The sequence below is a fragment of the Ambystoma mexicanum genome, chromosome 9, assembly GCF_040938575.1.
Source record: "Ambystoma mexicanum isolate Mex_15411 chromosome 9, UKY_AmexF1_1, whole genome shotgun sequence".
Lineage (NCBI taxonomy): Eukaryota > Metazoa > Chordata > Amphibia > Caudata > Ambystomatidae > Ambystoma > Ambystoma mexicanum.
Genome location: NC_090931.1, coordinates 945,707,670 through 945,734,966, shown reverse-complemented (window position 1 = coordinate 945,734,966; position 27,297 = coordinate 945,707,670). Strand labels below are relative to the sequence as shown.

Here is a 27,297-nt window from a genome sequence, read left to right as displayed (position 1 = left end):
GGAAATCCCAGGTCCAAACTTCCCGTCTTCACGCCCACCTCCTTACACTGGGCAGAGGGATCCCAGGCCTATTAAATATACAGAGCCTCGATCAGTATCCTGTTTCCTCGTTAAACAGTGCGGTCTTCTTTGTTAGTAAAAATAGGAAAGGGCCCCGTTACACCACAATCCTCTATATTATCATCAAACCAACCTATATACAATGCCACATGGTCTTCCACACCTTGCACTCATTCCTCACTGCGCTCACACAATTCCTCACATCCTCACTCACACTCCCCTCCCTTAACCCGCCTATTTTTCTATGCAAAAGGTGCACTTACATCTAAAGGCTCTCCCAAAATACTCTGTCACAGGGTCCCATCAACGGCCTGCACAATCCAGGGACAGCATCTAGTTCCAAAGAAGAGACAGGAATTCTGATAACACAGCTCCTGTAGACCTCTCCCCAAGGTGCGCGCAAAGGGACTGGTCCCTGTAGGTGGGCGTGGCTCCTCCAGATGTGGCCAGGAATTCTCCATCCTCACTGGGGAGTCTGGGATCACATTGGGGGTCACCAATTTGTAGAGTAACCGCTCGACTACCAGACCAAAAAAATAATCCTCTAGGGATGATAGGGTATTATAAATCACTGTCATAGAACTCTGCCTATTCTTCGAAGCAAACCGCATGTTATAACTACAGGAATCGTCCAATATACAGTGTTTAACCCCCACTGGCTACAACATATTTACATGCTAATTATCACATATAGACCCTGATTAATTGGTCACATTTTCTGACTCCAACATAGTCACATTTGGGTGACGATCTCTTTACCTTTGGTCACTGTAAAATGATTAAGATATTGCCCTGCCCTGAGGGCTAACCACGTGATGTGCATCTGGCCGGCAACATGAGCTCAGTGAATAACTGAGGTCAGTCTGGTCCTTGCGAATAAAGCACCCCTTTTCTTATCCCAGACAGCCAGGCACCCCCATCCGGTCCTCCCCGTCGTAATCTTTCAAGAGTTGGAATCATCCCTTGCTCTCCCCAGTACAAATTACAGACTTTGTTGACCTCTGCTTCCCCCCTTATCAGCTACCCCTCCCAAGAGCCAGGCCTGGGTGTCCTGCAGGTCCCACTAATCAGTCTAAATAGTGAAGGATTTAGGAGTTTTATTCATGGCCATCTGGTAGTTCGAATAGGATGGGCATTATCCGGGTGGGCGCTAGGGTCTTAAACCTCTGTTTGTGTTTTGGCAGCTCAAGGCCTCTGTCCTGGCTCACATGGGTTTGTCCTTCACAACTAGCTGCAGCAGTTACTTGTGGTGGGCTACTCACATGCCTTGCTAATTTCGCAAAGCTGTAACAAAATGTATCTGTGTGTGGGCTAAGTTTCCTTCCTCATCAGGGGTAAGGGAGAAATATTCAATCGCAAGGTCTTGTTGTTTTATTGCGCCCAGCACGGACTACAAGAATTCAGACCTACATCCAAATATAGTGTCAACGATCCATTCCATATAAATGTCGTTCGCATGGAATATATCCACCTAACATTCTAAGAAGCTCGTTTGTCTTATAAAGACCTGTGATAAACATGCCCTGTGCCATTCACTTCTACCCGCAAGTCTTCCCCCCTCTGCCTGTCCCCACTTATGTGCATTTCCCATGTGTTATAATTACAATTGTTCTTTTAGTACAATTATAATTTAGTGTTAGCACACTTTTCTGTAATCTGAATCGTTTGGGAGGAACTGGGATCTTAACGTGCATCCCAACAGGAACTGGATCATTCTTATATTGAACATTTCCATATTGATAAAAGGAATCTGGGGAAAGAGCCATTCCTTGGAACTGTGAACCTTGTCTATTCGGAACCTTTTTCGTTGGACTTCTACCTTTTTGGTTGGATTTGAACATTTGAGAGCTTTGAAAATCAAAGACACCTTAGAGTTAGTTTTAGAATGTAAGGGCCAGAATAGGACACAGGACTTAACTTTATTTTGGGCTTCTTGACAAAGGACAGATGAGTTACCTTTTTGGTTGATGTAGGGAAATAACTCCTACATTAGGGATAGCGAGGCATTTTCCAACCCCTTTTCATTTTAATAAAAGTCTTTAGCCATAAGCACGAGTCCTCGTAGTCCGCGTCTCATTCCCGGTTCTTCACAATTCCCAGCCTGACGACATGGAATATTTATGACTATGTGAATTCATGAAATATCCAATGCTGGAGAATCAGTTTCACTAGCCCAAGAAAACAAAACCTAAGCCTGAAACATTTGCAATTAAAAAACTTTTTGGAAATAAAATCCAACAAATCTGTTACAATCAAACTGAAAAGTGCATTGTTAACATGAGGTTACCCTATATAAAATAAATCCAAACAAGATATTGGTACGCTTATTAAAATGTTATCAAATAATGAATATGAATAACTATGAAAAGCAATGGCACACATTTATACTGCCTATCCAGACGTCCGTGTAGGCTGGGGGTTCCCAAAAAAATCTAAATTTCATCGATGTGGCATTTTGCTACTGGAAAAAATTGAATAAAAATGATTTCTCCATTTACAAGTATAGAGAGCAAACAGTCCTCCACACCTTTTTGTATTTAAGCATATGAGCATCCCATGGAGATTGAGGGCATGTTAAGGTTATATTGTTGACAGTTAAGCCAATGGAAGAACTTGACCAATCAAAAATGTCTGGCGATCAGAACAAATCCTGGGAATATCAGTGATTATAAAAAGCAGAAAAGACAGGGACTGGAGAGCTCACACTGGAATTAAAAGCTGCAGGGAACACCTGTGCCTACTGGATGAGTGATGAATCTGGACACCACCTGGAAAAATGGGTGTTGTCCATGAGGGATTCTGAACCGCTTTTCTGAAAAAGGAAGGAGGGGGCTGCTGGTGTGAATTACTGTTACGCTCACCTGGTCTCTGCGTAGGCGTTGAGGCACGGTTGCATCCCTCCCTGAACTTGAATCACCCCCCTTCAGGCCTCTCCCTCAGTAGAAAAGCTGTGAGACGTGGTGATACTGCTCCTGCGTGGGGATAAGAGTGTGTGAGTGCGCCAATCTGTGATTGTTGTACCTCTCGAACCCTTCACCCCAAAGTACGGTTTCTGTGAGCATACGCCGGCCCATAAAGCTCACCTGTGAATTATGGAAGAGAAGCTCTCCGTCCTGCTACATCTGGCAGGGGCGCGTCGAATGGGATCTAGTTCCTTCACTGATCCCTGATGAGGATTAGTCCAGTCCAGCTGCGACAATGCTTCGCTTTATGATTGGTAAGTCTTTCTTGAGCTCTTGTGATGCTGTTTGTTCTGTTTAATGTCTTTATATGTTGCTCCTATTTATGCCCGCAATAATGTCTCTTCTGTTTTGTTCCCTTAGATGGAAATGCGGCCTCAATGCAGCTGTGAGACACGAGAAGCGGCCGGATGGAAGATGGATGCTACTGCAATGTTCGACAGCAGGTAAGTGATGGTTTAAGGAAAAGCGCCAAGTATGGTGAAGCGCAACCTTAAACTGACTGTTTTTTCGATGTCTAACCTTGTGTTCCGTTTTTCCTTGCAGGCACTGCTGTCGACGATGGAGCGTGTTGTGCTGCGGTGCCAAGAAGCAGATTTCGGCGTTCTGGAAAGTGTAAAGATGAATACTTGGTTCACCGAAGAGATGTACAGGTAAGAACAGCTTCCGCCAGTTGGTAAGTATGCTGGCAGGAATCAGGATGTCCAGGAAGCAGGGTCTTCAAAGGTAAGTCTGACCTCAGGCGACAGTGAGCGTTACGCTGCTTGCAAGTGTAGAATAATGCGAAGCGTCTGTCTTGAGGATCAGGGCAGCTTATATAGCTGAGATCGTGGGCACGCCCATTAGGGCCGGTTTACCAGCCACACCCTGCCACTCCTAGATTGCAAAGGCAATCCATTAGCAGCCACACCCAAGAATACACTTGGGGCTGGTTAATGGATGGAACGTTCAAGGTTAATGCATCCTGCTTAATGGATGGAATGTTCCAGGTTAATGCATCTGAAGTGCTATGTCCATAATAAAAAAGCTTTTTGGTGTTAAATGGATCTTCTTGTTTACTTTTGTTCATGAGCCTGGCGCCGAAGGCGCCAGGACAGTGTCCACCCAGGTCTCCTGTGCATGCGACCCCTGCATGCCTGTGCCCCCGACTTCATGACCATGACAATTACTTGGCACGCTTAAGGGTCTCTGGTTATTCAAATTGAGAATTAAAAAATTCCCCTAAATGTAATTCAAAAAGTCTCAGAGAATGTTTGTCATGCTTAGTCCTCCTAGGAGTGGGAGGGACTTAGGTGGTGGATTCACAAGGGGACACTTGTTCCAAATACAATACCTCAATATAGTGGAAAAATGGACCATGCTATTCACTGTATTTAAAGTGAAGTGCGGTTTGACATTTTGTAAAAAAAAAGTAGGATTTTATGTGTAGGGGCTAACAAAATCATGCCAGACACGAGAATAGTAGATTCACATGGCTCCTATTATTAATGATATTTGACTGTGTGCTTTTATTGTTTCACAGTAATGTGTTGAACTTTTACTACTTAGAATGCACTCGCAGTTAGTCCTCTTTTGCTGATCTGCGAGGGGTGGGCTTCAACTCTCTCGACTCGGGACATTTGTATCCATGTGTATGGTGAACCGCCAGTATAGCGAACGGGCACAGCGGGCACGCCATCAGCGCCCCAAAGGCGCGCTTAAGGCAAGGTCTGTGCCCATTCGTGCAACGGCCGGAGACTAAGGCGCCATTCGCTACACTAGGAACAATCTCCTATCACTGGCTCCTTCGTGCTCGCGCTTCCCTCCTGTATGGTTGATGGCTCGGGGTGAAGATCTCTCCTGGCGGAAAGCAGCCGCCCTTCTCAGATAGTCATACGACGGGCCTGTCTTTACTATTACTGAATATGCGCTCTCTTACGGCGCATGCAGCAGAAGTGTCCTTTCTATTAACCGACCGCCGCTGGGCACTGCTGGTCCTCAGAGACATGGCTCCAGGATTGCTCAGCCCCGGTCCTGGCCCAGACCATTGCAGATGGATATAGGATCATCCATCTGGATAGGCCTGCGCCTCACTATGGTGGTGGGGTGGCCCTCATTTTTGAAAATTAGTTACTGTCTACTCAACCATGCTGTCCGCATTTGCTAAGTATTGAGTCCCTACTACTCAGGTGTGTTATCTCCCCTACTTATGTGTCCCATATTTTGGTTATTTATCGCCCCCCTGGCTCCTATGCTGGCTTGCTGGAACCACTTGTGGACTTCTTAGGGGACCTGCAAGCTAAACATTCCAATCTAATCATACTTAGCGATCTGAATCTAAAATGTAATTCTCCTAGGACAGCTGCCCTGGATCTTTAATAAAACAGCCTGTTGGACTTGGATCTTCCTCAGCAGGTGGTCGGGCCCATTCACAAGTTGGGGACTACTTTCGATGTCATATTTGCTAATAAGACCTCCCCCTCTTTTCAGTCTACTGAGCCCATGATTTGGACTGACCATTATTTGGTAACGTGTTCCCTCCAGATAGCCCATGGACTACCTAAGACCTTACCTGAGCGCATTTGGCGGCGCTGTTGGTGTTCAGCCAATCTACAGAATTTTGTATGCTCTGTTAAAGAAAAATTGATAGCTGCTCCCTTTCCCTCAATATCCCTTTTAACCACTATGCTCCTGGCTGCCGCCAATAAAGTTGTTCCACTGTGCTACTTTCAGCCTCACAGACTTCCTTCAGAGACTTGGTTCACGGATCAGTTGAAGTTGGCCCGACTGACAGTGAGGCAGTTGGAGCGGAAATGGCATATTAGCTTGATCCTGCCGACAGACTTCGGTATAGGACACGTCTCTCAGCCTATTCTGCAGCCATATTAGCAGCAAAAAAACGTTATTTTGCCGTTAGGATTGAAACTGAATTGAATCAGCCTAAGACTCTCTTTCTGTGATAAAGTCCCCGTCTTTCTCCACCAAATGTGCCCCTACTATTAGACCTACTCAGGAGCTGTGGAGCTCTCTATCAGAGTTCTTTATTACAAAGGTTGTGACTATCCACGCCAACATCATAGGGACTTTGGCTCCTTTGACCCATGCCCCTTTGTTCTGCAACCTGTCCTCTAAAGGTGAGGTTGTTAATTCTGGTCCCAGTTGGTCCCTCTTCCCTCTATTTTCTGAGGACATGGTTTTTAATGCTATGCAAAAGATTAAGTCTTGTGCTCCTTCTGATCCGCTGCATTTGGAAGTGATGAAGGAGATATCAGCCGATCTCCTGGGTGAAATCACGGCCGCTGTGAACATCTCTTGCCAGTCAGGGGTCATCCCTTCTGAGCTTAAAGCTGCCCTGGCCATCCCCCTTCTGAAGAAACCCTCTTTGGATCCTCTCTCCTCTCCAATTTCCAGCCTATTTATCATCTTCCTTTTCTGATAAAACTTCTGGAATCACTGGTCTCTCCTATTCTGTCTTCTTTTCTTTGGAATCTTCCAGGTTGCTTGACCTGGCCCAGTCTGCATTTTGTAAGTGTCCTTGTCTCAGTGCAAGATGATATGGCCAGGCTGGTTGACAGGGGGGAGGGGGTGTCGGTGCCCGGATTCTTCTAGATCTTTCAGCAGCGTTCGACACCATGGATCATGCTCCCCTGCTCTTCCGCCTGGGCCAGATTGGTGTCTCAGGTCAGGTACTGGCCTGGTTCGGCTCTTTTCTGGCCGATAGATCCCAAACTCTTTCTCTTCCCCCGTTCATGTCCAAGCCCTATCGCCTTAGCTGTGGTGTCCCTCAGGGTTCTGCTCTGTCTCCTATTCTTTACACCATTTATATCTTTCTGTTGTTGCGCCTTATCCACTCCTTCGGCGTCAGGTGCTATTCCTACGCCGACGATACCCAGTTGCTGATCCAACTCGATCTGGATCAGTGTGAGGTGGCGGCGTGCCTGCGTAAGTGCCTAACAGCCGTGGGTGAGTGGATGGGACACAACTGGTTGAAACTGAATGGGGACAAAACAGAGGTGTTGGTGGTGGGCGCTCCTCCTGATCCCACACTCTGGATCTCTTCTTTCTGGCCTTTGTCCTTGGGTTTGCTTCCTGTACCTTCGATTAAGGTTAAATATGTTGGGGTAATCATGTCGGCCAATTTGTCTATGGCTGCCCAGGTATCTGCTGTATGTCAGATGGGGCATTTCCAACTGAAAAGCTTAAGGAAGGAGGGCCATCTGATTCCAACAATGCTACGCCCCCCAGTGGTGGCCGCTATGATTCTGAGTAGGCTGGACTATTGCAACTCTGTACTTGGCGCAGCTCAAGGGGTTGATAGGCCAATTACAACGTCTCCAGAATCTGGCAGCCAGGGTGGCAACGGGTACCCCCTACGGGTCCCATATATCCCTGGTATTGCATTACCTTCATTGGCTCCCAGTCGCCCAGCGCATCCAATTTAAAGCTCTTTGCATTGTCCATTGTGCCTTAAAAGATCAGGGAGCAGAGTACCTGTGTGCCAAGTTTGAGCGTCATGTTCTGAATCACCACCAGTGGTCAGCGGCGGCAGGCATGCTGGGTGTGCCTTCTTTCCGCCTTACTAGGGTGGGGGGGCATGCCTTTTCGATTGCAGCTGCACAATTGTGGAATACTCTTCCACTTTCTATGAAATTGTTGTCAAACCATCTAGCCTTTTGGAGAGCTTTAAAAACTCACCTGTTCTGAGCGGTTAGCAATTTTGGCAAAGATGTGCTGTTCTGTGGGTGGGCACTTGCCTCTCTAGCGCCATGATGCCTATGGGCGACTGTGCGCTCTAAACATGGCTGCAACCTAACATTGTAGTTTGTTAGGGTGAATTTCATCCTGCTTTCACTGTACATAAAGCAAAGGGAGATCACATTTAAACACAGAAATGCTTTCTATGTGCAGCAAGTGTAGAACTGAAAGCACTATTGTGCAGGTTAACTTTTGAAATAAAACCATTACATTGTATCCAGCATGTTTACACGGATATAGACGACCAGTTAAACTGTGGCTAGACTGCACATGGTCTGTAGCCTAATGGGGAGTTCATTGATAACGTGTGACCTATGAAAGCCACAGATAAGTGAACAGGAAGGTGAAAGGGAGTTTATTTATCGTAATTCCATTCCCACAGAAAATAATCCCAATATAAAAACATACTCGTCCTATCTTGACGCTGCATATCAGGGAAAGGGCTTCGCATCACGGGGACCTGAGTTGTAAAGTGAAGTGGGAAGGATATTCATCCTTGCATTGGAAAATCATAAAACCATTTTTCTAGCTTGGGTGGATGGACTGATATCAGGTGCATTCTAAATTGGTGGCATTGTTTTTAAATATAAATTTGCAGAATCAGATGAAACTCATTTTAGCCTGCATTTAAATCACATGCACATAGACTTGAAAGCCACAGCCCCACACTAAGAGGTGGGAGGGGACGAACTGTATCTAAATGTCCCTTTTCTATGCAACATGTCTCTGCTACCAATACTCATTTTTCGATACTGGAGAAAATAAAATGCTTTGGACTTCATATTTATTAATTGAAGCTGATTTTGTGCATACGACAACTGAAGAGCGATAAATATACTGGCCAATAAGCAGCATTATGGTCCTATAATTAATTGCTGATGTGAGATGGCCTATTATTTAGGGTTAGAATTGTTAGAAATATTATCTGTTGTGTGACTGAATAAGTGTATTACATTAAGCGAGGTTGCCACAGGCAGGGCCATTGTAATTGGGTAAATAAGTCCATGTAAACGTAGATCTTTTGCCGATTTTATATGCAAAGGGGGCAGCGTTGGTTTTCTTTGAATACCTTTTAATTTAACTAACCACATCCTGTTTCATGTCCTAGAATTGTGGGGTAGCAGTGTATTCCAAAAAAAAGTTAAATTAGGGAGGGCCACCTAGTGAAAAGGTCAACATATATCAAAATGACCGCTACAATTTCAGCCTAGTCCGTGGTAGAAAGGAACAAGGATGACTAATGCACAATCATGAGAATCCAGGGATCAGAAGGGTGTGAGAAATTATGCTGAATATCTTAAGACACGGATACAACCAAGTTGACCAGTTTCCTTAGAGAAGCATAGACCATTAGGTGAAGAGTGCAGAAAAGAGTAGGCGAGTTTGATAGGTTACTAGGGGTAAAACACTAAGGTTTACAAGTGGTGATTCTACCCGTCCTGAACATACCAGAGTCGAAAGCTCTTATGCAATGCCTTCTGATTTGTTAATTGCTTGCAACTATTTTTCTCATTTTGCAAATTGTTGTTAAACAGAGATCAGCACAATACCGAAAAGGATTTTACACATTTTAAACCTGTTCATTGTATGAAACAGAAGCACCATTATGAGCTGACAACCTGATAAACAGATAACAAAACGACTCTGCTGCTGTCCCGTGCCAAGATGACAATATTGATGTCAATAGGGTAATTGGTAGTTGAAGACAGACGCTGGAAAGGAGTTTGATCTTACTTTCGGTACTCGAAGAATCAAACTATCTCGCGGTGTAAACAAGAGGGCTTCCAAGATAAAGTAAAACTGAATGCAGACAGCTACTGCCGTCATTCTCTGCATGTGCATTGCATGATAGCGTTCCAGAGGAGAGAGATTAGCACATTTTCAGCAAGTCAGTGCTCAAAAGAAAATCCAACTGTGAATTATTTCTACGAAGAAGCCTTCAAATTAGTAGACTGTGTAATACGTCCTTTGCTCCTTATAAAGGATTTCAGTATTAAAAAAATCTAAAATCGAGAGGCAGTGTTATGCACATCATAGGAAACACCAGCATTTTAGTTTCAATATGTCCAAGCAAAGACTGATGAAAGTGTCTAGCTCTCAGTGAAAAGGTATTAACCCACAACCTGTGCATTGATTAGGGGGCAGGATTCGAGGAAAAAGGGCAGCGGGGATGCTTTTTGGTGCTTAACCTTAACCAAGCAACTTCTGGCATAAGGACGCATAAACATACAAGGTTCAGGACACATGATAAAAGTCAAGGGTAAATGGCTGTACATGCACAATACCTGTATTTATTTATTTATTTATTTACATTTATAAAGCGCTCACACAGCCCGCAGGCATTGAGGCGCTGTTACAGGAATTGTTTGTTTTTCTTAGTTGCGTAATTGTGTTTTTTTGTCTTAGTTACGTATTTATAACGCGCTTAAACACCCGGAGGTTTCTAAGCGCGGACCCGGGGATCGAACCTGTTGCTGCTTCGTGTCGTCTTGCTTCCAAGACGCGCACGCTGCCGCTGAGCTATCCTCCCGTGAAAGCTCACAGCACAGTCAGTCAGAATAAACAATCTAGAATAGTCACGATTTGGAGACGATCACTGGAACAGGTAGAACATATCCAGTAAAGCACATGAAAGCCTTAATACTACATAAACCCCACTGTGACGGCAATATTCCATTCCACACCATTTCAACAAGCCCGTCATATTGAAATTGAGCAGGCGTTTATGAGAAAAAACACTCAATCAAGAGCCATGAAAAAAGCAGCTTTATTTACACAGCTACAATCAAAGCAATAAATGAAATAACAGAGTACAGACAGCCAAAAAATGTATGCTGAAGCGTTTATAGCAGTGATGTTCCAGTACAGGTGATCCAGATTAAACTCTGCAGCAAGAGACTCACATTCCAAGTCTGGAGTGTGGAGTACAAAAAACCTTAATGCAGGCCAAATGACTTTGGGACACAAATTGAAGCAAAATGCGCTAGCAAAAGCATTGATGAGCAGCAAGGTCATCTGTGGCAAATAAGTAATGTAGTTGCAGTCCAGGCTCCCCTTTTCAGTGATAGTGGGTGGACAGATCAAGTAACTTTACATTCCCAGATCTACTTTATTATTCTTGTTACCCCAAAATCCCCCAGTCCGTCCAACCATTGCAAATCCCTGGCTAATACAATTCCTTTTCCATCCACTCAGGAATGAAAAAAGGGGTCAGGCACAAAGGAGGGCAATCTATCTGCTTACAGAGGGATCATGCAGTGGCCAGCTCTTGATGCAAGATGGTCAATCTTACTTGTAAGATTAGATTCTCGCCCGCAAGAAGGAATAAGAGGTGCCGGTATTGGTAAAGTGGGTACAAATCCAGAAACACGATCCCTGCCACTAGAAACAGTACATTCATTATGTGCAGACAAGATACCCCATGAAAAAAAACAGGCTAGCACAGGTTCCGAATTTGCTACACTTACACATGAAAGAACCACCAGACGACACACACAAACAACTCTATAAATAATAATTAAAAAAAAGAGACTTCTCAGGGCTCCTGTATGGGATGCTGCCCCCAAGGATCCAATATGTTCCAGGTCTATCTGCAGGTCAGTTCCTTAGCTCTGCCTGTAGTTGCCACAGAAGCAATTATAATTGTGTGATAAATACCCAGTACCACCAGGCAGAGTCTGGACTCTGTGTAACAGTCACTCAGACTAAGCAAGAGAGAAGAGAAAAAATGCATGAGAAGGCTGTGTGTAGATGAGCTAGCTCCATCAGAGTGGCTACCATTTTGGAGGTTGGTCGTCTTAACGAAACCCAGACACAAGGCAATGTTACATTGCAATGTTTTGCCAATGCAATCTAAAAATTGAAACTTTATTTTCTTAACAAAAAACAAATACACAAAAGGGAAAAATTTCGACTCAGGTACCGTTATTGTCTAGGTATAAATAAAATACATTATTCAAGTACTGTCGGAGGATATTCCTATGCAACATTATGTAAACAAGCTGAGAACATTTTACACTTTTTGCAGGCTAATTTTACATATAGAAATGCACGGTTACATTTAATGCATTTAGCACCAAAAGGTGAATGCAATGGTAATCAACGCAACAGGCTTATAACAGTCTTAACACAAAAACATGTGAGAACACACATTTGCAAAGGTAATTTTGAAGTCCAGGCAATGCACATATTGGAGTCTCCTGCAGAGTTCATTGCAAGTCAACTGACGTATAGTATGTGAATGAAACTGACATCAATAAATGTGCACCCTCATTAAAATACTTGCATAAATTAAAAAGACCCTTGATTTAATGTTAGCGTCAACAGTACATTCTGCAGTACATTTCATATATAAAATACATTAGTCAATAATAGAGCTAACATTGCACTTTAGCAGTGAGGCAGTAGTAGCTTAAGTACATTTTAAAACGTACCACAAAAGAAAAAGAAACAAACTTTCGTAAACAAAGCTAATTTACTCAGGCACTTCAAGCAGCTATTCTGTTTCCATTAGAGACTCTTCACTATGATCCATGCCATTGGTTGCTGGAGATTTGTCCTCCTTTGCTGATGAAACCGATCCCTCATCACTCTCAGTTAATGTGTCGCATTGCTGTTCAGTGCTTGAATCTTTTACTTCACATGCAAGTTCAGGTCCATCAGCGCACTTTTCTGAATCCTCCACTGGATCTGCAAAAATAAAACAATATCAAATTGTACACAAATGTCAATTCTGTGACATTCATTATCATTCATAGTATGCTTCACCGCCGTGGCTCTGGGATTCCTTCTGTGACTAGCTGCCATAGAAAGGGAGACGGGACTATAAGTCCTGTCTCCCTTTCGATAAGTCGAAAACTGTTGCAGCGCTGTTTCTCGACTCGAGACAAATTGCAATTAGTACCCGAGAACGACGTGATGGGGAACTAATGGCAATATGTCCCTCAGAGGAGGGACATAACCGGTCGGGTAATACCCCTGGGGCTCTGATGCCTGCGGGCACCAGCGCATTATAAATGGATAAATACATTAAAGCCAGAGCGAACCAGACCGGTAATGGCCCTCCGAGGGTCATATTGCCTAATAAACATGTGATTAAATTAATGCTGTATAATGAGAAAATGTTAAAGATTGTGATGAAACAGTGATTAACTGAAAGTTGTTTAACCTGAAAATGTGGTACATTAGTAATAATACTAAACATAAAAGCATGATTAACTTAAAGCTATAAACCCCAAAATGTGATAACCTGATTGTCATGAATATTAAAAATATTAAGAATATTTTACCACATTTTCCGGTTATACAGCATCATTTTTATTATTCACATCATTAACCATATTGATAATAATACTAATAAAAGCAGTATAACTTGAAAATGTGCTAAAATATTATTGGTAATATGAATAATAATAAATGTACTTTATTTCGGCATATAGCCATTCAAGTATAAAACCCAATACATAATACATTACCAAATAAAATATGGACAATAAGAACAAATCCATTAGTTACATACCGGATACAATCACACAACAATTATGGATAGGTTGGTCATAGCATTTTGCTACATTTACACATACCATATTGTGATCGTATGGTGATTGAGTACAAAGATTTTAAAAGGTCTAACTCCTAAAACATTTTAATTTCTTTCATGCAACATAAAAAGCTTCCTAATGTATTCCAGAATTTCAATCCTGCAAATAGAGTACAATAATTTTGATAGCCCAAACTCCCAGAAGATGTTGATCTCTTTCCTAATGCATAAAATGTTACTGAACATATTCCAGCATCTTGTGAGCATTATTGATATTACGACATTCTAGTTCTGGCATGATATTCAGGCACCTCTTCTCCAAGCTCTAGTTAGGTGGAAACGGCCCTTTTGCACAAAAACGTTTCCTACATTCATTTTCATTGTATTGGCCAAGTAGGTGTAGATTCCTTTGCCTACTAAAGGGGGCAAACAAAAAGAAAGTGCTGGAGTGACTTTTTTGTCGAGTATTTGTTGTTCCATCTGGCTTTAACCACGGCTAATGGAAGGTTGCCTAAACGCACACTTAAATACAGAGATCTCTGAGATGGGCTTTCGATGATGTAGGTATTCTTCCAGGGAAACACTTTGTTTAATATACAAAAGTCCCATTGATAACTATAGAAATGTGGATATATACTGGCTCTAAATCCAGTCTATAAGTGCAACAATGACAATTTGTCAGCTACGACCATTGATAGACTCTGGGTTATTCCAAACTTCTCCTAGTTTTAGAAGGCACAAATAACTCTTAATATGTTGAAACCATTTTAATGAAAGAGCATTTTGGAAGGAACGAATATACTTCACAGCTGCCCTATATTTAAATATAGTATCACAGGACCAGATGCGTAATCCGAAAAAAAATTGTTTTAGTGCCATTTGGGCAGAAACTCATATCAAACCAAGTTCTATGTGTAGCGGGATGCTAACTGTGCTTTTGGGGACCCACAAAAGTCTTCTTAAAAAGTTATTTTCTGTTACCAAAAGAGATGTGGTCTTGGTGTGTACCCATATCTCCGCTCCATATAGAGCACCTGGGTTGTGAGGTTTTTTCCAAAGTTCTTCAAATGTATCAATAAGTATGTGGGTGTGCACGGTTGTCTGAAGTCACAGAAGTGATATGGGGGCACCCCCAATGGGTTGCCCATACATCCATGAATTGTCCCAAAAGCACTGGAGACCGAAATCAGGTGAAATCACAGCAAGCCAGAACACTTAGAGGCCCAGTGGTGCCGAATTCTATTTACAGTGGGCATTGCACTGGACCAGACCACTGAAAAGCAACCACCCTAAGGGTGCAGCCCGTATCAGAAAGGCCATCAAGATTGTGGCTGTATGAGGGCAACTAACTTCAACTATGGGAGATGACAGGGTTTGTTTGATATAGCAGCAAGGGGGCTTATCTCTGGATTAAAACACTTTTGTAGTAAACAAACCCTTCTGGACTGCTTGTATAGAACGAGTCTAGTTATCTTGATATCTAATCTCATCCCCAGAGTTGTCCTCAGTCGTGCTATAGGATGTGTTGCCAAATCCTACTTGCTTTTTTGTCTGTAATTGTTGGAACTTGTTACCTTCCTGGTATTTGTAGTCTCCTTTGGAGTATGGAAAAACCTTCATATGTTTAAAATTGATGAAGTCTTTTTTCATTCTTCTATTTCTTTAGTTGCGAAATCTTTGAACTCTGCAATTTCCATTTTGATTTCATTTAGACGTTTCATGAATACTTCTAGTGGGACTATTTTTTTGATTTCTTCTTCCAATTTGGTAAGTTCAATCACTATTTTATCCCTCATCCCTTTTCATTGCATCTATAATCAGGATCACCCAGTCAGGTCCACATGTGTTCGCAACATAACTCCACTGCAGTCTAAATGCCTCATTAGCCAGAAAAAGTCGTATTTCGTTGTGTACTATCAGGCCTTGAGGGAGTGTGCCATTCCTTAAGTATTGTAATAGAATTGAGCCATGCAGCTCACTTCTTATAAAAAAAAATTCATTTGGGAGAGGCCATCCCAATTCCTAAGGTCAAAGTACTGTTTTGATCTGTACTATCGCCAAATATCGAGATGTTTGCTAGCAATTGTGTGACGTACCGATCATCATAGCTCAGGCATTTATCTGCAGCCATGTTTCACAAAGTTTTTACCTACTCAGAGAGTCTCCTTGCAGAAAATGATCTCACAACTCAGCAGCCGTTTTCGAAACTCACCAACTATGGGAGATCCCAGGGCTTGTTTGATATAGCAGCAGGGGGGTTATCCCTGGGTTAACCCACTTTTGTAGTAAACAAACCCTCCTGGACTGCTTGTACAGAACAAGTCCAGATACTAGTTATTGTAAATATAACTCAAGCCATTTCAATTAATACCTCAATGTGTCCCAGAGGTAAGCCCAGACACTAGGGTTGGTAAGGCAAGATGCATCTACAAAATAAAAGTTACTCGCCGTAGTGACTACAGTACTCATAATCATTAGTCCCCTTTCTTCCATCCCTGTGGGCGTTCCCAGGCATGGGGACAGTACCAGAACCCTTTGACAGTGAAAAAAGAGGGTTCCACCTTAAAATTTAGCTTAGCGGGCGTGGGACTGCCCAGAAGCCCCGCCATCTGGCACCCACCTCGGTCCCCTTTCGACACATCGAAAGCTGGTAAAGCTGGCTATGCAATTCATTTAGCTTTATGGCCTGCTAGCGGGGGATGGAGGGTGGGACATATGGAGTAAAGGGGACAAAGGACTAGGAGTACTCTAGTCACTACAGTGATTATCTTCATACGTCCCGTCCCATTTCCTCTATCCTTGTGGGCCATTCCACCAAAAGAAGAGAACTGGGTGGAACAGACCGAATAGCAGGTAATTGAGCTCAAAGTAAATAGGTTACCGTGTGCCCAAACTTTGTGTCCTTCATGGAGCTGGTGTTCAGAGTTGTGCTTGCAGAAAGCAGACGGCATGGCCCAAGTAGCCACCTTATGATTACCTTCTCAGGAGGAACGCCTCTGAAAACTCACTTCCGTCGTCTTGGCCCAAACCGCGTGTACATGGATTCCCTTGAGGTGCTTTCTTTCCTGAGGCTGCAGACACCTCTGAAATTGCCATTACCCTGCAACGGCCGATGAAGGCCTGGGTGACTGGGGCTGATAACCCAAACTTGACGAAAAAGCACTTATGACTTCTTGAAAGGCTTTGTCCGAGAGAGATAGAATTTGAGCACCCAGCGCAGATCCAAGGAATGGAGTGCCCACTCCCCGTCAGATTGTAGACTGGGGAAGAATTTTGGCAAGCGAATGTCCCGATTTAGATGAAATGGTGAAACCACCTTGGACAGGAATTTGGGATGGGTGTGCATCCGTACTTTATTGCTGTGAAAGACTGAATGGCTCACATGACAACATCGCCTTCAGCTCACTAATCCTCTAAGTCAAAGTGAGTGCCACCAGCAGAACCGCCTTTAGCGTAACCCACGATGTCGGCTGATGCCATCAGCTTGAAAGTCTTGTGCTGCAAGGCTACCAGCATCACATGTAAGTCTGAGATGGGATGGAGCCTCTGCACCAGAGGAAACAACCTTGTTAAGTCATTGGGGTGTGCTTTGACCACTGGGTTAGCCACCGAGAAAGTCTCATCCTGTGGATTTTTATAGAGCCGAACGGCCACTAAATAAGTGCAGCGGGTATCCACTTGGATCTCGGAGCGTGCAAGATGTGCACAGAAAGATAAAACATCATCCAGGGGCACACATGTGGGTCTACGCCTTGCTACTGAGGCTAATGGCAGAATCTGGTCCATTGACTTTGTAACTGCGAGCAAGTTCAAGGTTTCAAAGCCTCCTGGATAATGTCCCAATTGCTTGATCAATATGGCGCTGGTGCGCAATGCATTCTGGGAGCGCTCGGAGCCATGATGGATATTTACTTCATGCCGCAGTGAAAAGCTGCACACATTTTGCTGAGCGTTAAATTCAGGGTGCTGAGAAAAACATGCTTTCCAAACCTGGTATGCGGTCAAGGACATTTCTGCTGGGAAAGCTAACTTTGTTATGGTTTGCTACTGTTCTCCGTGGAGCGTGTTTTTAGAAAAGGGAGGCACTGCGCTTCTTGGGGGTAGCTCTCGATTGACCCAGCTGGCAACCGACGGCTGTTCCTCAACTGCGCAAGTGCAATTTCCAGAAGGTTCGAGAATTAACTCCCCTTTGTGGAGTGTGTATATATGCGGAAGCCCGGAGGTGTCAGGTGAGACTTCAGCCAGAGAAGGACGCTTACGTCCGGCCCTCCTGTGAGCTGTGGTGCTCTCGGCCTGGCTGTTCCCGGGGTCTTCCAGCCGCTTCTGGGCAAGATGAGGAATCCTGTTACGCTCACAGTGATGTATTTCCTTTTGAATTCTTTACTTCTTCTGTGATTTATGCCCATATTATTTTTGTGAGTTATTTCTATGTACTTCCAAGCTTTGAATAAATAGCCGTATAAGAGCTGATTATCTTCTAAGAGTGCGTGGCTGTGAGTTATTGCATCTGTCTACGTTCAAAGTATTTGCTTTGTAATTGCATTGGTGATTTATGTTTGTTCCGTGCACTTTGGGGAGAGCAATACAGCCACCAGGCAAAGCTTCAGCTGATCAGGAGCCAAGCCAAGATTGCCAGCTTGCCTGAGTCCAGCTGCTGCACTACCCCGTGCTGCTGCGTGAAGAAGTCCCTACTGAGGACTGGCAGATGGACCAGGCCCTGCAACTAAAGCTGTAGGAGGTCTGAGAACCAAGCCCTCGATGGCCAGCAGGGAGCTGTCAGAATAATGGTGCAACCTACTGAGTTCCGAAACTTACAGAGAGTCCTCTGGAGCAGAGGAGGGGGAGGGAAGGCATAGCAGATCCCAGCACAGCTATAACACGTCCGCCAAGAAGCCATGATCCTGCCCAGCCCATGACGCAAAGAGGGGGCATTTGGAATTCGGCAGGGATGCAAACAGGTCAAGATCCAGAAAGCCCCACCTCTGAAAAAGGCGACAAGGGGTCGATGTGTAATTTCCATTTGTACAAGTTGTAACCCAGCTGGCTCAACCTGTCCATTTCCACATTGCTGTTGCCCACTGCCCTGAACTCCAGAAGGTTTATATGCAGCAAGGTTTTCTCCCTCCACCATGAGCCGTGAATTAAGTGGTTGCACAGCGTTGCTTCCTAGCCCCGTAGGAAAGTATCTGTCACCACCAGAGAAGACTTGGCTGCAAGAACAGAGCCCCTATGGCCACATTGCAGTTGAGGAGCCACCAGTGGAGGTACGGGTGAAGAGTGTGTGGGATGAGAAGCATGGCTGACCGCGACAAAGTCTCCTGGTCCCATGAGGATACCAAATTAAGTTTATGATGCCTCATCTTGAGTCTGGCGTGTTGTACTGTGAGGACACACAAGGACATGAGACCCACCAGGTGCTGAAAACACCACACTGAGGTTGAAGGGTAGGACAGAAAATGGCGAACTGCCTTCCATAGAGATTTTAATCTGTTGGCGTGGGGAGGACCCTCTGGACCACTGTGTCCCACCTGACCCCTAGAAACACATGATCCTGCGAGGGGAGCAGCTGCAACTTCTTTTGGTTGAAGGAAAACCGCAGTTGGTGTAGGGCATTTTCCAACCGCTGGCAGGAGTAGAGCACCCCTTTGGGAGAACTGGCCCTCATCAGCCAATCGTCTAGGGTATAGGTGGTGGCCCTCCAACCACAGAAGGGCCCCCGCCATGCTCATTAGCATGGTATAAAAATGCAGCACCACATTAAGACCAAACGGGAGCACCTTACTGGAAATGGTATGAGAATCGTGAATCTCATGAACTATCGATGCAGCTGGAAGATGGAGACATGCAGGTATGCATCTTTTAGGTCTAAGGAACACATCCAGTCCCCTGCGCACAAAGGCTCTGCTATGTGAGCCGGTTTTATCATCTTGAAGCGTGGGAGAGACAGGTTGAGGAATCACAGATCCAGGACAATCCTCAGGCCCACATGGATGTTCTTGGGCACTGCAAAAATCATGGAATAATAGCTAGAGCCCCTGTCTGGAAGAAGCACCTGCTCAACTGCCTGCATGTTTCACAACCTATCTGCAGTAACAGTGGGGAAGAAGAAAGAGGAAGACTGAACCCTATTGACACCACAGACAGAATCCAAGCATTGAAGAAAAAATGCTTACAACTGTCACAAACAGAGCCAGACATTGTTTTGTATTGTTAGAGGCAGGCGTGTAGGAAGGGTATGAAAGAAACCCTGTGGGGTCCGCTGCTGTTCTCTTCTGTGCTCGCTCTGTGACCTGTCTGGTTGGTGAGCCCTCTGCTCGTTGAACCCTTTGAACCCGCTGAATGGGCGTTGTTTGAAATCCAACATGTCGTGCCCTTGGTGGAAAGACGTGGGCCCCAGCTACGTTAGAATTGCCAAATACTTTGCTGTCTGTGAGGAAGTTTTCTTTTTTTCATTAAGTTGTCATCCATGGACGAGTGGAACAAGTCGGAATCCTCAAAAGAGCGGTCAAGGATTCTGCCCTGAACATCGACAGAAAACCTGGTTGCATACATCCAGGCAGTCCTTCTCATTTCTATGCAAAGGCATAGACCCCGGCTGGCAGTATCAATATGAGAGACTGAAGACTTCAGAAGATACTGCGGCACACTTCCGACAAACCCGCTTTAAAGGCAACCCGACTATCCAGGGCAAGCAAGGGAGAATAATTGGTTTGCCGTGGCGAGGATGGCATCAGCGTTAGACTGCCAGAGGTGTAGCCCAGCACTGAGGTAGGCCTGTTTCCCAAAGGACTCGAGAACCTTGTCCTCTTTAGACAAGCAAATGGAAGCATCGCCAGAAGCTGATTAAACTGAGGATTTTGGAGTACATGGAAGCAGCAGCCACAACCGAGGATTGAGGTTGTGTGTGAGAGGACGGCAACATCTCTTCACTCTACAGGAGCCGAAAGCAGCCATCAAGCCTCTTGTTCATCTGCGGGTTGACTGAACGGCATGTTGAATGAAGAGCAAGCACCTCCGCTAGGGCCCCCGGTTCTTGTTGCACCTGTTCTGGCTGTGGCACCTCCAGAAACTCAGCCAGGCCCTGAAGAGGTTCATGAAAGGACTTGACTGAGGCTGATGCCTCATCTTCCTGAGCATAGTCATCCCAGTTATCGTCCTGTGTTGGAGGAGGGCAGTCTGAGGCCTGCTGGGGTGTTAGCGGAAGGTCCTCCATCTGACCCACGCCCAGCAGAGGCTGAGCCTCTACCAGCAAGATTGGGGGTGGATGAGGCAGGAGGTGGAGCAGGCAGTGCAAGCGGAGCCACCAGCAACTGTGGGACCAGAACCCCTGGGGGGAGTTGGGGGGAGGAAAAGGTGGGGCAGAGATGGGGCAGCCTGAGAGGCAGCAGCTGAGCGAGCATATCTTTAATGAGCTCCCTTAGGAATCCTGCCATCTGTTGCGAATGCATAAGGAGTGGGAAGCTTTAAAAAATAAATTAAAAAACTCTCCTTGCACGCTGAGGGGTCGGATGCGAAGAATAGGATGACAGCCTGACACGCTGGGCCGTCTGTCTAGTTTGGCACGCCTAGGGACCTGCGATGGGTACCCGCAGGGCTAGATGGTATAAACATACCCCTGTGGGGACCAGCTAGCGGAGCGAAGTTGAGCCCTGAGGAACGTGGGCTGGATCCGCCCTGGGCAGCCTATTCTGAGGGAGCCGCCAGAGGCCTAAAGTCTGTGTCTAAGATGGCCACAGAAAGGCAGACTCTGCTGCGTGTTTGCCAACCACTTTGTGTGTTGGCGCTATGCCCTGGAGGGTGAGGCGTGAAGGCCCAGGGACCTGTGTGGGGTCTGACACTGCAGAAGTCAGTTTATGACCCGACCCCGAAGCGTTTTGCACTGACTTCTGGGGCTATGGTAGGTCATAGGCACTCATTCCGTTGACTGTTAGTCGATTTTTCCTTCGCATGACCGACCTCTGAGGAAGCTCCGGGAGGCCCCCTGCCCTCAGCTGCAGTGCTTTTAGTCGTGATGCACGCCACAGGCTCATCCTGAAACTACAGCCAGGAGGCCCCTCACATCCTTTTGCGGAAACATTGGAATGCTCATCACCAGCGAGCCTGGGAGAGCCCCAGAGACCCTCAGCGGGGGGACGGTAGCCTTGACGGCCTCAGGCTTAGCAACGGTCCCAGGGTCTGGGTGACCCCTCCCAGCCGGCTACACCAGGAAGGAGTTTCCGAGCTGGGGTGCCTTGGAGAACAAGTGATTTACCTTCTTGTGCCGGGATGCACTTGACACCAAGTTCTTCAGATGGTTTGGAGGTGACGTGTGGAAAATCTCCCTCCAGCGAGACAGCCAAATCTTCAAGGAACGTGGTGCAAGGGAGTCCCGTGCACGAGTCCCAGTGGTGATTGGGCCCCAAGCACTCTAGGCAAAGCGCATGGGGGTCTGATGTTGGAAACGGTTGCAAGATGCACACCTCGAGAAGCCTCCTGTAACCCACATGCGCAGGGGAAGGCAAGGCACCGAAGAGAGGTGAAATAATTAGAAAAGAAAAAATGGGTTAGTGCATGTGGCAACTAAAAATAATGCCTGCATAAGCTGTCCGGTCCGATCCGATCCCAGCCTAGTGAAAAAAGGGACTGAGGGGAGGCGCCGGAGGGTGGGGCTTCTGGGTGGTTCCACATCCAGAGCCGCGCCCCAGCGCACTATACTTAATTTAAAGAGGAAGTTCCCTTTTCCTGCCAATGTTTTTGGTACATTCCTCATGCCTGGGGATGCCCACAAGGATGGAGGAAAGGGTACGGGACATAGGAGTACTTTTTTTCTTCTCATATTTTCCATGATTTCAGTTACACTTCAACTTCATTTGGTAAAGGTTTTGAATTGTATTGGTTTTAGAGGCAGAAACATTGTCCCCGGAACACTGCAGGTCTTCTATGGGCAGAAGTGCTCAGCTGTTGGGGCACCTGCAGCTCATTGTGGCCATTTCCCTGCTTCAGGGAGAAATGGAGTCTGGAAAGTAGATTCTTCAATATAGTGAGTTGGGTGTGAGAGACCTCCTCGTCCCATTCAGTGCACCATGAGAAGCAGAATTGAAAGGATAGATTGGTTTTCTAGGTGTGAAGTACATGGGCAAAAGAATCATTGAAGGAACTCACTCATGATTTGATTTTATAGATTTTTAGATGTTGCATTTTGAGCAATACACAGTGCAAACTAAAAACCATAAGCATTATCAAGTTTTGTAGTGGAAAGTGGTATGTAGCACCCGCCTTGATTTTTTGCTGTTGTTAAAAGGACTTGCATGCAAATCTCATTGGTAGTAGAAAGGACTACTTTAAGCGCTGTATCTTGGTATGCACACAAAAGTAAATGAGGTTGAGATAGTGTGGCCTAGTTTGGTGGTTACTCAGTAATGTGTTCGAATGTATGGGACCCCCAGGTTGAGGTCTATGGAAAAATCCATCACTTGCATCCATTTTCTGCTGACTGTGTAGCTCATGGCTGGGAAAGAAGATGGTGATGCGGTGCAGACGGGGTATGTGAGAGTTAAGGGGAAAACTATGTATACATCATCCGGGCATTCCGTTAACTTTGCCCTTTCCAAGATGGTGGTGTTGACGTTTGAGGCCATGTAATGGCATTTTCACATCACGTGCTGACGTTCTGTTAAGGGCGACCGTTTTGACAGGCGATGCATGTAACGTATGAGGCAAACTGAGCCCTGTGCCAGGAATAGTGCAAGCTCCATGGGGATGTGATATTGAGAAGGATAAGAACAGTAGTTCTGGTCTTGAGTGTACTTACATCCCCCAGAGACTGTTTTAGAAGTCTAGATCTCTCCAGAATGTTCAGTTTGCAGTAGATCTATTACTTTTGCAGCCCCACCACCAGTGGCTTCTTTCATGGGTCATTCTTGTCTTTTGTGAAGAAAATCCATCAATCAAGAATTAATCCAATAGTTGTCAGGTACTAGAGCCATTTTCTTTAAAGGTAAATACTCTATTAGTACCTTCAATTACAGTTATTTAGCTATGATGGTCATGGATGGTTCAGTTAACCATTCTCAAGAAAAAAACGTTCTCTCCCGTTTTTGAACCTACCGAGATTAGGAATGTTTTCCCGTTCAAATATTTACATTAATAGTACATTTGAAGAATTCCACAGGGAGTAATCTCCGCCAAAATTCCAGGCACCCCTTTTCCTTTCCATTTCCATTTCAATATGGGTTAATGAAATGGTTACCCACCTTACAAATAAAAGAACAAGTTACTCTCTTACCTGGTAACGTTCTTTCGATGGGATGGTCTGACGACGTATTCCATATCTATGACAGTAATCACCACAGCTGTGCTGCTTTGGAAAATCTTCGGCGTCTGCATCCTGCGTCGATACGCCGCCCTCGAGGACCTCCTTCGATGGCCGACGTCACTGGATGTTATAAGTAGGACGCACGACGCCCGTAGCCTCAGTTGTAGTTTTTTCCCCCAGAACGTGTGGCACCAGTCTTCTGCCGGTCTGACACACAAAGCTTTGCAGAAACGTAAGCTGCAATCACATAAGAAATTCTGTAGCGGGGAAGGCAGGGAGGGAGCGATATGGAATTCGTCGTCGGACCATCCCATCAAAAGAACGTTACCAGGTAAGAGAGTAACTTGTTCTTCGAGGGGATTGGGTCCTCCAACGTATTCCATATCTATGACAGACTCCCAAAGCAGTACCAATGCAAGGAGGTGGGAAAAGAATTTAGAAAACAGAAATTTAGAATGCCCAATCAAATTGTGGAGTAAAGGACCGCCTTGCCAAAGGCCACATCCTGCCCCCAGATGGAATCGAGGGAGTAGTGACGTACAAATGTATGTACCGAAGCCCAGGTGGCTGCATCACAGATGTTACGAATAGGAACACCCCTCTGTAGGGCAGTAGAGGCAGCCATACTCCTAGTAGAATGGGCCCGTAAGCCGACCGGTGGGTCCTTACACGCCAAGCGGTAACACTCAGAGATAGCCAAAATAATCCAGCGAGACAAAGTCTGTTTTGTCACAGCTTGTCCCAAACGCTTTCCAGCATAACCAATGAAGAGTTGATCGTCCACTCTGACCCGGGACATGCGTGAAATATAAAAGCTTAACGCTCTCCTAGGATCAAGCCTATGGAGCCTCTCCTCTTCCTCACCAGGATGTGGAGGAGGATAAAACGCCGGAAGAACAACCTTCTGGCCTAAATGAAATTCCGACACTACCTTCGGAAGAAAGGAAGGACGAACTCTAAGGATAACCCTGTCCTTATGAAACACAGTGAAGGGTGGCTTAACTGAAAGTGCCTGTAACTCACTCTGCGAGCGGAAGTAACCGCAACCAAAAATACAGTTTTAAGAGTTAACAGTCTCAAAGGGCATGAATGCAAAGGCTCAAACGGAGCACCCATCAGAGACTTGAGAACAAGGTTCAAATCCCAACTGAGCACCTGGAAAGGTGACGGAGGGAACACATTAGTGAGGCCTTTCAGAAACTGAGAAATTAAAGGAATTTTAAAATTGGAAGACTCTTCAGACGAGCGCTTAAATATTGACAGTGCCGCCAGGTAACCTTTAACGGTACCCACTTGCAAGCTCCTGTGGGCCAAAGAAAGCAAAAAAGACAGAACCATGGGAATGTCTCATGCAAAAGGATCCACATTCTTAACCCTGCACCAATCGCAGAACTTACGCCAAAGGCAACAGTACAGGGGACTTTGTTGCTGGCCGTCTGGCCGAGAGCAACACCTCCATCACGTCTTCAGGGAGGTCCAAATCCTTATACCTCAACCTTTCAGAATACAAGTGCGAAGGTTGAGGGATCTGACCTCTGGATGGAGAACCTGACCCCCCCTTCCTGTGAGAGCAGATCGTCTTGGTAGTGAAGACGACGTGGAGGGCAGATGGACAAGTCGAGAAGGTCCGGGTACCACGTCCTCTGGGCCCAAGCCGGAGCAATGAGGATCATCCGGGAACCGAACCTCCGTAACCTCCGCAGTACTTGCGGGATGACGGGGACTGGAGCAACTGCGTACAGCAGTGGGAATGACCACTCCACCACGAACGCGTCTCTTAAGGCTCGATTTGGAGGAAAATCCCGCGAGCAGAACCTCTCGCACTTCCGGTTGACACTGGAGGTGAAGAGATCCACTTGAGGGGTCCCCCAAATGGTGAAGATCTCCAGGAGAATCTCCTGAGCCAACTCCCACTCGTGAGAGATCGTGCTCTGCCTGCTCGGAGCGTCCGCCGTCTCATTTTCGTCTCCAGCCAGATGAACTGCCGAGATCGAAACTTCCTGCTGGATTGCCCAGAACCAGAGCTGCATCGCCTCCCCACACAGAGGAAGTGACCCTGCCCCCCCCTTTTTGTTGAGGTAGTGCATGGCCACCGTGTTGTCCGTCACGATCAGGACATTCTTCCCTCGCAGTCGGCAGAAAAGCCTTCAGGGCTAGCCTGACGGCCCTCAGCTCCAACAGATTGATATGGAGTCTGCACTCGACGGAGACCAACGATCGCTGACTGTCAACTCGTTGGCATGAGCTCCCCATCCCGTGAGGGATGCGTCCGTCACGATCGTCACCTCTGGCCAGGGTAGCCAAAATGGAGCCCCCTTCATCAGATTGTCTTCGACGGCCCACCACAGAAGATCCTGGGTGACCGAGGACGGCACCTGAACAGGGTCCGACATCCTGCCGGAGGACTGAGACCACTGGAGCTTGAGTGCCCATTGCAAAGATCTCATGCGCAATCTGGCCTCTGGCACCAGAAGAATGCAGGATGCCATGAGGCCGAGCAATCTCAAGAACTCAAACGCTGGGAGACTCTGGGCAAGCTGAAATTTGTGCACCATCTGCTGAAGGTGATGAGCCCTCACCTGGGGAGGAAAACACTGCTCCAGGGACGTGTCGAGCACTGCTCTGATGTACTGGAGCCTCTGAGTCGGTGTCAAATGGGACTTCTTTAAGTTGAGGGAGAAGCCCAACTTGTGGAGGGAGTGTCAGGTAACTGACAGATGATCCAGGACTTGCTCGGGAGAGCGCGCCCTGATCAACCAATCGTCCATGTAGGGGTAGACGTGAATCCCCCCTTTCCTGAGGTGTGCTGCCACCACTACCATGAGCTTGGTGAAGACCCTCGGGCGGAGGTCAATTTGAACGGTAGGACCCGAAACTGAAAGTGCGAGTCGCCAACAGCGAACCTCAGGAACTTCTTGTGCTTTGGATGGATCGGTACATGAAATGAAGCGTCTTTGAGGTCGAGAGACATCAACCAGTCCTGGAGTTGAAGGGCCTGGAGGACTTGAGAAAGAGTAACCATCTTGAACTTGTCCTTCCTGAGGAGCTTGTTCAAACCACGCAAGTCCATGATGGGTCTCAATCCCCCGTCTTTCTTCGAAATCAAAAAATAAGGGGAATATCATCCCTTGTTCCTCTCCGCTACAGGCACCAGTTCTATGGTGCCTTTCTCCAGCAGGGATTGTATTTCCTAAGCAAGGAGCAGATCCGGACTCTTCAAAGAGATTCCCTGGTAGATTGTCGGGAAGCCTCTGCCGGAAAGGAAGACAGTAGCCGTGGGCTATGATCTCCAGAACCCACACATCTGAAGTAATGGCACGCCACTCTACAAGATGCTGTGCCTGCCTTCCCCCAACCGACAAACCCATGGGACATGGCCTCAAGACTGAGCTGAAGCGGCTGCGGCAGTGCCTGAGGGCAAAAAGGCAACTGCCCGAGCGGCTTTGGCACTTGAGTACCCTGTTTTCCACCTCTGGTACTCCTACGGTGGCCCCTTTGACTTGCAGCTCCTCTCGATTTACTAAAGGATGAGTTATATCGAAAGGAACCTCCCCTCCATTGCGGTCCCCTAGGACGAAAAGGCGGAGGTTGGCGAACTGCAGCGCTCAACAACTTCACTGCAGCTTTAGATGTCTGCAACCTCTCAAGGCTCTCGTCAGCCTTGCTGCCAAAAAGATGTTCACCATCAGAGGGCATGTTGAGGAGCCGGG

At 46.1% G+C, this 27,297-nt stretch overlaps 1 protein-coding gene across 2 annotated transcripts in view; it reads right to left on the bottom strand.

Moving 5' to 3' along the window:
• Window positions 1–10,502: 10,502 nt before the first annotated feature.
• LNPK (lunapark, ER junction formation factor) overlaps window positions 10,503–27,297 on the bottom strand; it is a 1,074,215-nt gene continuing 1,057,420 nt past the window's right edge. For both annotated transcript variants that reach the window (XM_069616137.1, XM_069616138.1), the window contains exon 13: window positions 10,503–12,443. In XM_069616137.1, the coding sequence (XP_069472238.1) occupies window positions 12,250–12,443 (194 nt within the window). In that variant the 3' untranslated portion in view covers window positions 10,503–12,249. The remainder of the gene's footprint in view (window positions 12,444–27,297) is intronic.